Source organism: Rhynchophorus ferrugineus, unplaced genomic scaffold (genome assembly GCF_030347505.1).
Source record: "Rhynchophorus ferrugineus isolate W39M unplaced genomic scaffold, kcgeb_rfMv2 rfM1, whole genome shotgun sequence".
Lineage (NCBI taxonomy): Eukaryota > Metazoa > Arthropoda > Insecta > Coleoptera > Curculionidae > Rhynchophorus > Rhynchophorus ferrugineus.
Window position 1 is genome coordinate 50,297,552 of NW_027472580.1, and position 16,123 is coordinate 50,313,674.

At 31.2% G+C, this 16,123-nt stretch overlaps 1 protein-coding gene and 2 long non-coding RNA genes across 3 annotated transcripts in view; 1 reads left to right on the forward strand and 2 right to left on the reverse strand.

Moving 5' to 3' along the window:
• Nucleotides 1-16,123, reverse strand: part of LOC143206937 (uncharacterized) — a 194,632-nt gene that overhangs the window by 33,483 nt on the left and 145,026 nt on the right. The gene's annotated exons all lie outside the window — the stretch shown is intronic.
• mtsh (mitoshell) lies at nt 517-14,882 on the forward strand. Its single transcript, XM_076419747.1, has 10 exons — nt 517-604; nt 1,596-2,041; nt 2,092-2,371; nt 2,423-2,610; nt 8,567-8,793; nt 8,850-9,108; nt 9,162-9,359; nt 9,419-9,604; nt 14,444-14,533; nt 14,604-14,882. Exons 2-10 carry the CDS (start codon nt 1,601-1,603, stop codon nt 14,784-14,786), a joined length of 2,052 nt encoding a protein of 683 aa, XP_076275862.1. The 5' UTR covers nt 517-604; nt 1,596-1,600; the 3' UTR covers nt 14,787-14,882.
• Nucleotides 3,605-5,535, reverse strand: LOC143206942 (uncharacterized). Its single transcript, XR_013008566.1, has 3 exons — nt 5,391-5,535; nt 5,025-5,342; nt 3,605-4,958 (listed from the first exon to the last, which is right to left on the reverse strand). It is a non-coding gene; the product is annotated as an uncharacterized LOC143206942 (long non-coding RNA).

A 16,123-nucleotide genomic window follows, 5' to 3' on the forward strand; every position in this document is an offset into this window, starting at 1 on the left:
CTTGGAAATACAAAATATGAAAATGCATAAACTTTTTTCTTAAACAATAAACTATTGAAATATACATTGCACCTATATCTGATATTACAACTTAAATATAACTATTTAAGTAATGCAATTAATATATATGTATTTAGTAAAATCTATCAAATATGACACCTGTCAAGTAAATATATTGACATGTCATTACCTATTTATATTCAAAAAAGATTTTCTAGCAAATACTAGATATATTTAGTTAGTTAGTTAAAATTAAATAAATAATTATAAATAATTTACATAACAATACGATTTAATAAATATATATTTAAAAATTAGATTATATAATATATAACGTATAACTATATATATCAGGAACATGTTTAAAGCATAAGAAAATTTTTTACTGATTTACTAATATAAGAATGACAAGATAGCCATGGACAACAAATAAAAATTAAACGTCAAATAAAAACATCGGTAATATTTGTCATTGATTATTTTAACTAAATACATATTACATTATATTTTAAATTACTTTCAAATGGTTTGTTAAGATTTTCATCCAAAAACTGCTACATTAGTTATCCGTTAATTTTAAACTAAAGAAGGATATAATTTACAGGTAAGTTTGTATTTCCAAGTACGATTGTATTCGGTTACATAAAAAGCACATGAATGTACGTTAAAAAATGTTGTGCAGATTGATGTTTAACATATTTTTATTAGATTTAGAATAAAATTTAAAGTGTATATTATGATACTACGTTAGCCAATTTTTGTTGGATAATTTTGTTTAGCAATTTTCTTTTGATAGAAGTTTTAATTTCTGTACTTTGAATGTAATATTCAAGCATTATTAAAATCTTATAAAAATATATGATAATGCTGAAATATGTAGTGTTTATATGCAGTCAAATATTATATAAAACTATTCCAACATTATTTTAGCATAACACAATTGGGTATTGATGAAAAAGTGAAAATTCATTTCTAATTCGTCTGCGTTGTTGCTTTTGTAATTATATGTGATAGATGAAAATATCTTTTCGCGCTTAATTTAACTTTTTTATGAATAAATATATTTAAAATTTTATTTATTATATTATAAAATAAAAAATCCAGATAGACATATACATTTGTTACAGTTACCGCTCTTTGCTTATACGTCGAATGTATAGATGGCGCTAGCTACCGTCAATTTCAAATATAATGTCTGGCAAAATTTCTTTCTGAAACATTGTTGGTATTATAGACTATATTACATGTTTTTTGTCTTTCTAATTCCTAGTTACTTAATTTGCTTTTTTTAAATATTTTAAATCATTTGACTAACTATTATTAATCATCTGTAAACATACAGAATTAGGAATTTTCTTGTGTAATATGTCAAATAGGTCTCGATATTTGTATATTAAAAAATACTGTATTTCTCTATTTAATCTTAATTCTAATTTACTGTAGGTATTTGTTTTATATGTTCTGCATGAATTCTTATATATTAAATATAATAATTATAAAACCTGCCGAAATGACATCATAGTTGACATACACCGTTCCCAAGTGCGATTTTTCTTTCTTTATAAAAGAAAATTAATCATATTTTATTATTTAAGACAATATGGATCAAAATCGTTCAGAGAATTCTAGCAATCAACAACAAAATGTCCATCTACACATGCATCACGTGTGCAACTGCCAAGGTAGCATTTATCCCACCTATTATCCGACAGTCGGCTTCCGAACACCTTTGCCCTCTCTGGTGCCATACCATGCTCCTTCTCCTGTAGCACGACCGTATTTGCAGCATTATCAGTACACTCAGTTCAATGTCGGCGGTCAATATACGGTACCAATAGGGCACGTGGCCAGTACTGGAACGTCCCTTTATGGTGCAGGAGCTTCCGGATCCAGTGCCATCGATTTGGTATACGGCAGCGCGAATGTAAAAGAACGAAGAGATCGAGAAGACAACAGCGCGGAAGGCGAGAGAACTAATGAACCTCCCGAAGGTTATGACTATGGTCAAGTGACACCACCAGCTAATGAATTACTGCTTGGGGTATGTTCCTAAATGTAACACGATTACTATTAACATTTTGTTATTAATAGGATACAACAAACTCGACGGTCCAAGAGAACTTCGTTAAATTCCTGGAAAAAAGTTGTCTGACCGCCGAGCAAATAGCGTACCGAAATCGAAACAGGCCATGTTTCCGCAATATTCAGAATCTCTGCATCAGGACCAGATCGGAAATATTGAAGCCCTGCACCACCATTTCCAATATTCATTCGCAGGGTATTCCATGGGCTACGAAGGACTTTATCTATGCCTTTGTGCGACTAACTAACTGTTGGCATATCCTGAAGGGATACTGGGAGAACAGAGATGGTAATTTGAATGATGTAGTAATTTTTTAAGACTAATTTTAGTAATTTCTAGGATCTAGTTTGGGTAAGATTGAGAAAGAGTTGACTCCCGAGTTTAGAGCGTGCTATGTGAGATGGGAAAAAGAAACAATCGAATTAGCTGGACAACTGACCAGGATTTTTTATAATTTGGATACCAATCTAAATACGGCTAGTTCAGGTGCAAACGTTTACTCTACGAATAATCTTGTGCCTCCACAGGTAAGTGAGTTTATGTTGATGACTGAAGATTCACCACTCTAATCACTTATAATGAAGAGATCTAATATATTGTTTTTATAAACAACACGATTAATTCTAGTGGCCTCTTTGTTGTTTTCACCGAAATACGAAGGATCTTTTATTGTTACAAACATTTGGTCTGTAATTATCAAGGCTTAAAACTGCGTACTATATTAGAGAACATTTAAAATCGTTAATTTTTTTTCAAATATCTTATTTGTGCCCATTTCGTAGCACAGTGGTCAAGGCGACAAAACAGTTCTTTTACTGTTGCGATAGTCGCGGATTCAAGTCATGTTGAGGAATGGTTGTAAATGTATAGGTATTTCTAATTGTATCGGTCCATAAAGTAAGAGTGTAAGATCCGAAAAGAAAGATCCGTTTGTCCTTTATCTGCTCGATGTGGTTGTATGGAAAACTTATGTTAATATTTGCTCATCACCCATACAATAGATACTCCAAATTTTTGGATCGGCATCAGATATTGAAAACAAAGGACTAATTTGATTGTGCAGTCGGCCTTGAATCTTGATGTTTTGAATCTTTTTTAAGTAACAAGTTTGATTAAGAGCTAATAGTGGCTTCAAAGGTTCTGGTGGAATATTTAATAATGAAAGTGAAACTTTTATTTAAAAAAAACGACCCATTTACCTTTGTACTTAAATGTATTGTACGTTTACATTTTTTCCATATCGTCGATGACGGCTTGTGCATGTGACGAATAATCTATTTCGGCGTCATATTCGAATGTGACGTTGCCTTTCGTCTCAATTATTAGCTCGAAGACGTTTATTGTATTGCAAAAGGTATATATAGAGAGCATGATAACTATAGTCAATTCAAAACAGCAATGTACCCACGTAACTTATCAAAACGTTGCAATGTTGCCGCAGCAACTCTGAGTTTTAATACATTTTGACTTTGACATATAACAAAATTCTAATCTAAATAAAATGATGAAACAAAAATGTTATGTATTATCATTTATTTTAATATTATAGTACATTTAATGCATATGTTATCGAATAACTTAAAATTATATTTAATTATACAGCAACAGTTATTTATAGGTTAGAGTTGTTTTATTATATTTACATTGTATTTTTTTCCACATTAGTATAGATAGAGTTCTAGGCGTGTTTTTTTATATAATGGTATGCCCCAAAGGCCTAATCCACCTAATTAACAATTGCATAACTGAGTAATGTATTTTACTTACATTAGAGAGCATATTTATCTTTTCCACCAATTCTTGTTTCTTTCAAAGCAATGTTTCCTTGTAAAGTCATTTTAATATCAATGTTTGTAGTATCTCCTCTTTGTATCTCCCTAGTTTGTTCTGTTACTACCTGTATACATCTTTCTTGATAAAACCACATTTAATCACTGTATTCTCCTTAATGCGTTTGTCATATCTGCAAAACAATTAGTATTATTTCTCTCCTCATACATTTTAACCAAGCGTTCATGTATATTCTGAACAATAACACATATGCTCATAAAGCTTTCGCACTCTAGAATACAATTTCCTACAGTTAAAGTATATTAACTGGCTTTTAGTTGTTTCCCCTTTCACAACTCTGTCTTGGTAATTGTCAGCATTGAATCATAAACCAACATTCATAAATTTTTATTCAATCACTGTCACTTTCAGTTTATTTCCAATCTATAAAAAACTTGCTCACAATTTTACCATTTGTCAATTTCTTCTTCAATTTGTCTGATCGAGCTCATCCAAACCGAAAGTGTTATTTTCGATAATGCCTATTTCCACAAATCTAGACAGTTCTGGTTTGAATATCCTCCTCGACCTGAATGCCTATTGTAATAATTCTTTGCAATGCCCCATATCAACTCCATTGAATTAAATATACAGTGATAAGGATGAAGACATAATACTCTGTATCAATAACGTTCAGCAGTCTGATCTACAATGTATCTGTTCTCAGGCTTATTTTTAAAAAAGTAAATTACATAAAATGCAATTAAATATTTCATTTATATTTATCAAGTAACAATTTGAAATAGTTCATCCTTTAACATGGTTTCTTTCAAAATTTATTTTATGTACTTTAAACCGTTCCTTAATTGCACCTTTTGCTGATGCATTTGTTGGGATCTTCTCCACCAGTGTACTATGATATGGTCCAGAGTACACAACAATAACTGATGGTTCCTTCAAGTTCTTTAAAAGCTGATTTTCAAACTACTGCAAAAACATGTTATGGTTCGTTTCTCCATGGTAGTCACCCTTGGATTTAGAGGAAAATACTAATTCTGCACCAGGAATAAAACCATTCCTGTTTCTAGCATGAAGAACTATATGTCTGCAATGAATTATTAATAAATGTTATGACTAACAAAATCTAATCAATAGTTATTTCAACGTTTACCTTTTTCCATTAGCTTTTGTTTTCTTTACACTGTATTTATCATCTTGCCATGAGCAATCCAATGTACGATTCTGAAATATTCATGTGTCATCTAAATATACTTAATATAATAATTCTTTCTTGATTTTGTTATATGTTTTTAAAATCATATTCTTTTAAAAGCAATATCTGGAAGTTCCATTAAACCCCTTCGTTGTTTTTCTTTACACCACTTGAATCCTATATTACCCAACAGTGTATGAAGGGGCATTTTACATCCCACAAATAGCTGTATATATTTTGGCTTTGTATGTATACTTTTCAGATTAACAATTTTCTCTGAAATAATTGTATTAAATTATGTTTCATTTGAAAAAAATTACTTACTGTTTTTATACATTTCCTATATTTGATCTCTGATAAAGCTAACATCAAGCTGATCTTGATCCGTCACCTGTTTCGCATAAAGACGGTTTGTTTTTTGGTGAATTTAAGGTTATATTGTTTTTTATTTTTTGTGATATTTTAGTGACCGTGCCTGTACTAATATTCAGTGCAGCTGCAACGCGCAAAAAATATTTTCAATAAAAGCCGGGGCGATTTGAAATTTATCAAATAAGGGGTAAAAACAACGTTTGTCGGTTTATAATCCCTGATTAGAATATTTTGAAGAATTTTGCAGACGTTTTGACAAACAGACAACTGTTTCAGGCTCTTTCGGTTACATGTACAATATGAAATATGTTATGAATACATATGTTTTACCAGAAACAGTTTTATTATTTCATAATTTCATTTTTTAAAATTTAAATAAAATATGTTTAAAAATGTCCTGTGAACGTATACCGTAATACTTACACAAGTCAAGGATGGTAGAGATATTAAAGAAACTACATTTTCTATTACAGCAGATAGCATTCATTTAATTCAAAGAACAAAAGTAGCAATTTTACGTATTTTTTTAAATTAACATATTGCATGTCTTGCATACATTTGACTCATTTTTTTCTGGATCTCGATTGGTAATATTCCAACCGCAACTTTCTATACGCTAGATAGTTCGGTGTAGAGATCAAATACGCCGTTTAAGATTATTTTCTAGGTGGGAAAGACATTTAAAAGTGGTTAATTAATAATTTAATCTCTCTCTATATATCGGAAATGATATTTGTACAACGAACAGTGTAATATTTGTTGTTTTAATTGGGCGATTATTTAAAAAGGAATTAATTTCTTAAATTCGTACCTTTTTAAAACAAGAACTTTTGACTTAAATTTTTATAACGGAAAGAATTGACAGCTTGTTCGAGCGACTGTACAAGCAATACTGCCGATGCAATCTACCTATTTTAATATAAACCCGAATATAAGTTGATCTGCAATGTTTTTGCCTAAACTCTACTAAACGGTGTCAAGGAATGATTCGAGTAAATGTGGAACGATTACCAATCTAACGTTAATCTGTCTTTTCTTTTTCCTGGATTATATAAATGCTTGAATTAGAGTAAAAACTTAAATATCTCCTTAGAATTTGAATCTTCAATTATTGAATTCATTCAGTTTATTGTTTTGTACATCGTCACGCTAGTTTCAGTTTGTTTACTAGATATATTCTTTAATTGTATCACATTATTATTAAGTATTACTTATTTCTATATTCAAATAATGTTAAAAAGCTAGAATGTGCTAGCGTTTCTTAAATTACACTTCGAAAAAGATACGTCTTTTCAACAGTTGGCTTGTCTTTAGATTTCGATCAATCATAGTATACTAGATCGACCAAGAAATTTAATGTCACTTTAGTGAACTAATACGACATGTGCTATATAGTTACTACATGTATTTTACAGTGTCGATATAAAAATTGAAATATGATTTGTTATTGATTTTAGCTTTTTAAATACAACTATTTCGAACAGAAATAAAAATTTATAGCGAAATATTCTGTTTCTATTTTTTATTCTGCGATGCCATGAATATTCTTATTTATTTATTAAATGTCCTCAGTTTAATGTGGATGTGCACATACACATACACGTTTAGTATATTTTATAGCATAGTAATGTAGCATAAATATTTAGGATAATATGAAACACATTTATTGTTGATTTATTAATGGTGTGAAATTAGTTCAGTCTCCATTCCTTTTAATATTTTTAGTGCTGGACAAATTTTATTTAATTTTTTTTCTGTAGCATCTGTTATAATGAATATGAAATGTTTCGTATATAATATGTTTTTTTATATAAAATAACGCAAGATACATACTCCTTAATAAAAAAAACAAAGTATTTGTCAAACAAATTAACATTTAATTGAAATTACAACATTAGTAACAAGTTCATTATGTTGTTTCACGTATACGGGCATATATCAGAAAGACACTTACTGGACTACCTCTAATTATAGTTTGCATCCCTCTAAACAGAAGTTCTCCTGAATAATTTTACTCCATTATGTCTGAATAGCGACTCGTTATGCTGTAATAAAATTAGGAGGGAACTCGAATATGGTGTTTAATGGAAAATGTTCCATGGAATTTAATACGGTGGTCAGTTGAATAACGCAATGTTGACTTGTCTCGAGAAGTAGTTAACACTATTTCAACAATATGTATTCGAACATTATCATGCAGTACGTCATACACAATAAAGCCTAGAGTTGAACGTGAAAGGGTGAGATGAAAAGTTCTCGGCCTAATATTAAAAGGGTGATTTTCTGGGTGGCTGTGAAAATATCCATTAACGACCCTCTCAGCGTCTTCAGCGAAGTTTGAGTGCTAAATTAGAAGAATAGGAAAAACGGCCGAAGAAATCGTACTCCAAATCTCACATTTTTTAAATTGTCAACGTATTAATTTGCTTTAACTTTCCTTGATCATCTGTGTTTTAAAAATCTTTGTATATATTGCCAAACAAGAGACTTATTTATTTTCTATTAGTAGATAGTTCAATACATTTTATATTGCTGTTTTCCATTTCCTCATTTTAAAGCTGAAGCTTCTTAGCCAATTTGGTTCAGAATAATGTTGGAATATTTCAGTTTTATCTATGCTACTTAAAATATTGCTTATAATACCTAATAAAGGTCTTTGACAATCTAGGAGTGATTGACCTTAGAAATTGATACAGAAAACTGCGTCATATTATTGTTTTAATTAAATTTGTTAGCATTTACTTTGTTTGGAAAAGTTTAATTTTTTAAAAACGTAATTTTTTTTCTATATTTTATTTTTATTTGAAACTAAAAGTGTATATACCATTAAAATCAGAAAATTGGACATAAGACACTTCATTATATTATTTGAAATGAAAGAACAGTTATATGATTTTTGGTAAAAATACACATATTTTATGAAATACAATTTGTACATTTTAGATTAGTCTTTATATTGTAATAACCTTGATATGTAAGATTATTATCCTACAATAGGTAATTGTTCAATTATTATCTAATTTGAAATGACTATTACAATCTGCCCAACAATACACACCCAATTAAAAAGTAAAAGAAAATTATACAATACTCTAAGATATATGAAGATACTGAATTTACTATTACAGATCAGTCTGATTAAAAGTGCTTCTGATGGTGCTATAAAGAAACAAACTCAACTTGGAGAACCAACAACCAATACTGTTTTAACTAACGGTAGCTGCTCTTCCAAAAACGTCAGGGGCATCATCCATCTCCCTTCTGCAGAAACTGCCGATCAAGGAAACCAAACATATTCAACCGATTTCGGTCCTAAAGATGATGACTACGACTCCGAAGAAGAACGTACCAGAAGGTTGCAATCGAGATTTTGCTGATATTTTAATCTCAGCGTGTTTTTTTCTTATCCAGAGTCTATATGAAGCCGGGAAGTTATAGTGTACCTAAAAAAGGAACTGAAACTGCACGAGGGGCTTCTGTACCCAGTCCGAGAGCCATCGAATTTTTGGAGACGGCTCAAAATGTGAACAAGGCTCGGGAGGTTAATGGTAACGACCGATATTGGTCCAATATTCATCTTGGATCGTCGAAGAAGTCGCAACCGAAAGAATATGACACGATCCAGGAACAAGAGGTGGAACAAAAGCGACCGGAAATCGTGGATATTGAGGTTAGAAATAAACTGCGTTATTCATGAACACTTTTAATACAAAACTACTTCAGCTAAATTTATCCACGCATTTGAATGTTCACGAATGGTTGATTAGTAACAATTTCGATGAATACGGAGAACCCAAACCGTCGCTCACTCAGCAGGAACTAAAGTCTTTCTATTTGGATAGTGCGTATGATACGTTACCACAACTAGATAGTCCGATATCGATTGACACTCCTATCCCAACACCCTCTCCCATTGCTCAGGTAATTAGTTGAACCTGTTAGTTAAAGCGATTAATGTTATTTATGATTATTACCAATAGCCAAACGGACGTTCGATGAGAAAACAAAGAAGTCCATCGACCATGACGATTCCCATTGATGGACATCGAAGAAACCCTTACGAAATCAAGAACGGCGGATTGACCGATGAAGGACAACGATTGTTGGAATGTATCTTGGGTAAACTGAAGGGGCATGTCATGGGACCAGTAGCAATAGAAGGAGAGGTAAATTTTCGCATTTCCTAACATTTTTAAGTGTATCTAATGGTAAACTATTTTCTTTCATTTTACATTTTGTACTCCTTAGTCTGCTAATGATTTGTTGTCCGTCTAATAGCTGGAGAGTTTCTGGATTGTCATAGAGTTGCAGCCTGGCTTTGTGCTTCATGACAGAACTTTTGTTTTTATTATTTCCGATACAAGTATTTATTGACTGCATACCAAGGTGCAGTCATTGCGTTACGCCACTCCTTGTTTTGAAAAATTGGATTTTCCTTGCATTATTGTCCCGAGTACAGTTATATATCATATAGCCTATAAAGTTTAATACTTAACTGTAATAGGACATCATCATTTTATTATGTACTGACATTTTAGATTTTTTCCTAAGAAACCACTATAGCCATCTATAATGCACCTCCAGCTTGGCTATTTTTTCGCATGCTTCTTCTACTTTCAATTTTACATAATACAGTAATCAATAAGACCATTTAAGTTCAAGACAAGTGGAGTGTTTAGTTTTTTGTTGGTAAATTTGATAGAAACAGATTTGAACTAGTTTAGTTTTATTCGCTATAGTTTGGTACAGTCTATTTTTTTATCGCCAACTTTTCAATTTAGGAGCACATGAATGGTATAGAACAAATAGAGGATAAGTCATGGTACCCTGGGGCACTTCTACATGTATTTCCTTCAATTCAGAATATCCATCCCTTTGTTTGATTTTAAATAATCTGTTGGAGATATAGGATATTTATATATATATATATATATATATATATATATATATATATATATATATATATATATATATATATGTATATATATATATTTAGCCTTCGTACCAAATTTTGTCGAAGGCTTGTGCCACGTCTAGAAAAACTGCGGAGCATATTGGAATGAAATAGTGTATATCAATGGAAATGGAAAAAAACGGAAATGGATTCTACGGACAGACATGGTCAATTATTTGATTTTAATTAAGTGTTTTTATCTATGTCCAAACGGATACGAGATTAAATTATTCTGTTTGGTTATTGGCTTCATTCTCTTCAGTAATTTATCAATTTTGACACAATTGTTAAATGAAACAGGTTTATAGAGCTTAATACGGACAACGACAGGACAAGCTTCAGCAGAAAGCGGAAAATCTTGTATATCAGGAATTTTATCAGAGGCAGTGTAAGTGGGTTTGAATGGTATTTGTGTTATTTGCTTTTAGGTATTTTAATATGGTTAAGTATAGTTGAACATTTTTAAGGTTATATTTTAGTTGATAGTATATTGCTCCAATTACTACTTTTTGTTTTATTCATTCACTTAATCTTCATTTACTTTATTCCAATTACTATTAACTGATTTTCCTGTTCAGAGCCTTTTTTGTTCGGAATAACATTGGCATTCTAAGTGGTTACATGAAATCTCTTTGCTCTATGGCATGATTTGAATAATACGGACGCTTTAGAGATATTTTTGCTGAATGTTGTTTGAATGAATGTTTGTTTGAAAAAGGTAATATACACCTTATTTTGGAATTCTGGAGAGTGGATTTCCGGAACTAAAACGAGCAAGTCAATTGAGATACAGACTTTCACTTAATCCATCATTACCATAAATTTCACACGATTTTTAATCAATATTTTGTGCTGTAAAAATATAACAAAAATGTCCTTTTGGAATCTTCGTTTCAAAGGGTTTCAAAACTCAGCTTAATATACTCGGTTAGATGTAACTTTAACGACTTAATTTCACTTACTTGCTTTTTATGTTTCATGTTATCTTCGTGTTGATTATTGAACTTTCTACCTAAGAATTTGACAGCGTCACCTAAAATTGTGAGACTATAATGACTCTCTTTGTAAAATTCTGAAATGGGCATTTGCATGTAATGATCACTTTTAAGAATCATTAGGTACATTAAATGCATTTTTTCATGATAATTTCATTAGATATTAGTCTACAATTATACACCTTCAAACGATTTAGATACCTTAGAATGTTATTTAGCTTAAAAATTACATTAGACTTATTATTATTTTGAATAAGTTTCCGTATTTTAACAAAAGTTTAGTTTGGTTTGCTTTCATCTTGATCGGATTATTTGAATATAAAGTTTCTACAAATGCTTTCTCAACTTGTCATGTTTATCCGTATTGTTTACATTTCTGGAAAATAATGGGCAGTCTGACTTGAGAAAGCAAATGGTATCCTTAAAAATTGCGTTGACGTGTCTTTGATCTTAAATATTATGGAAAGTGTTTTAAAAGAAAGTTTATATTTAGTAGATGGTTTGAAAAAAGTTGTATATCAAAAACATTATTATTACTAAATATACAAATTACCATTTCATTTCTTAAATATAAAGCGTCCAATGCAGATATTCTCGTTCGTATTAGTTAAATATAAACGGTCAGTTTAGACGAATGAGGAACGGGAGAACGTTCTATGCTTACATTTCGGACTTTTGTTTATTAATATTTTTTGGGCCTGACCACAAAGGGGTCTGTTTGTATACCCAAGAACTCTGTAGGATATCCTTAAGGGCTTACCCATTAAAAACACTCATTTATAGAGCTTTAACAGCTTCGTAATGTTTATAGGGCGAGAGGGCATGATTTTGATTGAGTGAGAAAGCCCTGAAACCCATTTTTAAGGACTAAGGACTCTCTTGTCTCTCTGGGCAAAATTTTATTTATTATTTATTTTAGATAATTTATATGATATTCATTCGACTAGATGTAATGAAATGTAACAGGTCAATTGAAAAGTCCCCGGCCTACTAGAGTAAAACACATTTTTTTTGGCAAAATTAGTTTTTCTTATTCAACATAATTCCCTTCAAGGGTGATACACTGATTATAGCGACCCTCTAACTTTTCGATACCATTTTTGTAGTACGAAAATTTCTCCACAGCGAGCATTCTTTTGAGATCTGAGAACAGTAAATAGTCGCTGGGGGCCAGATCCGGAGAATGCGGTGGATGAGGAAGCAATTCGAAGCCCAATTCATGGATATTTGACACGATGCCCTGTCTTGGTGAAGGGACACTTTCTTTTTTTTTAAATGCGGCCGTTTTTCGGCATTTTCGTCCTTTAAGCACCCCAATAATGCAATGAAATAGTCGCTGTTGATGGTCCTTCCTTTTTTACGGTAGTCAATGAACCTTATTCCGTGCGCATCCCAAAATACAGACGCCATAACCCTGCCAGTCGGCTGTTGCGTTTTCCTATGCTTTGGAGCGGGTTCATCGTGTGCAGTCCACTCGGATGACTGTCGAGCCATGTTTCATCCATTGTCACATATCGACGCAAAAGCTCGGGTATATTACGCTTGATCATCTTCAAAAACTGCTCCGAATCATCAACTCGTCGTTGTTTTTGGTCAAAAGTGAGCTCGCGTGGCACCCACTTTTTTTTCATAACCAAATATTTGTGAATGATATGATACGATGAATGAATGAATGAATGTAAACGTTCAGTCAATATCTTCAGAGTGTCTGCTATTTCATTCACTTTCAGTTTACGGTCATTCAAAATCTTTTTGTGTATTTTTTTATGTTTTCATCGGTAACAACCTCTTTTGGGCTCCACTGCGTTCACTGTCTTCGGCACTCATTTCACCACGTCTAAACTTAGTATATCAATCCTTGATGGTCGATTTTCCTGGGGCAGTGTCCTGAAACTCGGTATCAATCCAAGTTTTTACTTTAACTGTATTTTTTTCCTTCAAAAAGCAATATTTTATCAACACGCGGAATTCCTTTTTATAATTTTTTTTACAATAACAAAAATTGATTCACTGAAAATGCTATAATTCACAAACTAATGATCGGACAGCTGTCAAATTTAATACGCATCTTTTGAAGGTTAGGGCTGACTAAAAAACATATGGATTTAATTCTTGTAGCGTTATTTATATGTTAGGCCATAAAATACCAAAGACTGGTTTATTAATTTATTTGGGAGGATTTGAATGGAAAATTTTCTGTTTCTGAATGTGATAACTGATTCATTATACACTGAGGCCCGCCAGTGCCGATTTTGCTAGAGTCTTTATTTCTTATTTATATATTTTGTAGCAATTACAATGAAAATGTGCTGCACTTGGGAACACAGTTTTTCCATGTACCTTTTGAACTGTATGACTATACATTCGAATGGGGGAAAAATTTTAAAAATTAAAAATCGTTTAAGAAGCGAAAACCTCATCAAATATTCAAATTACCGTTAATTGCCTCTAATTACATTTTTTGAACTGGATCCAATGATTTTACTCTCTTTAATATCCTGAGTTAGCCACAATTATCTAGAACCTGGAAAATTCAAGATTGATATGCTGATAGAGCTTTGTTTTTGGCTGTGGACGTAGTCCTTGAAAATGGTATCAACACTTTCTACTTTCATGTCCCTATGCAGATTTTCCTTACAAATATGCAATGGAGCATCAACAATAGCTCGCAGTATCTTGCTTTAAATATTTGCATGACATTTCTACTGCTGATACAACCCAAGAGTTGAACACTATAAGAACAACACACTGGTTTCAAGTCTTGTTGATAAAACAAAAGCTATTTTTACATTTTTTCTTAACATACGGCTTTCAATTGAATTTAACATCAAGGGTCATGTCAGGATATTTGACTGTATCTCTATAGTATATCTATATAGATCTCTATATAGAGTTATAGTTGATTCTTTTGTTGGTGAGATATGCACTGATATATTTTGATTCATTTTGATGCTCCATTTTTCTGTCCAGCATTGCATACCGCCAATACTTTTTTGTAAATTTCTATTTCGAATAATTTCTATGAGCATTTTGTATATATTTCTGAAACATTTTAGATGGACTTAGAGAAGATTATGAACAAAGTAAAAAACAGAGAGTACTCTTATGTGAACGAAGTGATTCGCGATATGCGACATGTGATCAAGGTAAGTATCGATAATGAGCTAAGGGTTTACTTGAATCAAAAACTCCAGGTTTTGTCCGCAAATATTTCAGATGTGGGATGAAATAGATATACACAATGCCGGCTGGTTCTCCCAGCAACTGAACGTTCTGCTGACAGAGTACTTCACTACCTACGACTTTAATCACATCAAAGGCGAGCCTAATGAGCAAGTCGGTCCGTTGGCAACGAATCTGAGTTCGATTTTCAACGGCGACTGCGATCAGTTTATTTAAGTTTTATGGAGAAATGCACCTAACTAAAATGATAATTTATTTTAAGAATTTAAAAGATAAAAAACACCGTCCTCAAATTAGTTTGTAATTTTTTCACTTTGGGTGTTTCCCATTAGTTCGTTGGTGGCTTTATTCCAATTTATTTATTGTTGTTCGTCGTTGGAAATTGTTTTACGTTTAAGTGTTAAAAATTTACCGTAAAACGTCAATAAATCGAAATGCGTTGGTTGTTGTTGTCTGTGCTTTTCAGTAGTAATAAAAACAAATCGATTGTCGGTTTTTATTTTCGTTCGACGGTGATTTATTTGCGTACAAGAACAGGGGAGGCTGGCGTGGACCCCAGGAAAGACCGTCGCCAGATGTTCAGGATGTGGTTTCTTGCTTTTCCTTTTTCTTTTCCGTTCTTGTCGTTTTTCCACGTCGGGCGTAGACCAAAGTAAATTATTGCAGAAAAATCCCGAAAATGGTAAATTATGGCAAAAAATAGATATCTAAAAAAAAACAATTTATAGTACAAATTAATTAATTATAAAATTTAGATGTATTAGATTTAATTGAGGAGTAATTATGAAAAATTAAGATAAATATAGTGGTAACTAATTGTGATAAACAAAACCAAAACAAAGTGACCAGTTTTGTATAAATCGTTCTTAATTAATTAAAATATAGCATTTAGGTCACAACTTATATGGCTAATTATTATTAATTATAAATATAGCCCTTGAGAATAATGCTTCTAAACCATTTTAATTTTAAACAAATAATTTTAGAAAAGTATGATAACCTTTAAGTTACCATTATTATATCTTTAGTTAAACATTATTTTATTTATGTTAAATCTTAATTATGATCGCAGAATTTATAATTTTGTATGATTACAAGTTCAATTAAAAATGTTAAAAATGTTCAAAAAAAATTATGAAACATAAAATGACTAATTAGGTTAAAATATTGTGTTATATTGTAGAAAATTATAACGTATTGTAATAGAATATTAATTTTTAATAAATTCACGTTTAAAAAATTATTTCTAATTTTTAATTAATTAAATTACTTCTTCATTTATCTCCAACTAAGAACAATGATTGTTCGATGATGAGGATATGGATTCTTGATTTATTTTCACTCTTTAATATGTCTTTTTTCTTTATTCTTATAATTATTAATAATTAATAATTATTAAATATAATTAAAAAAAAAACCTTTAAAATCGGTACAATCATTTTAAAGGTTTAGCGAATTTTGGTACTTAAGTTTAAAGGTTTATCAAAACTATCGTTACTCTTTAATAGATTTAGAAAAATATATATTTCTTTAGGCTAATATTTCACTGTCTT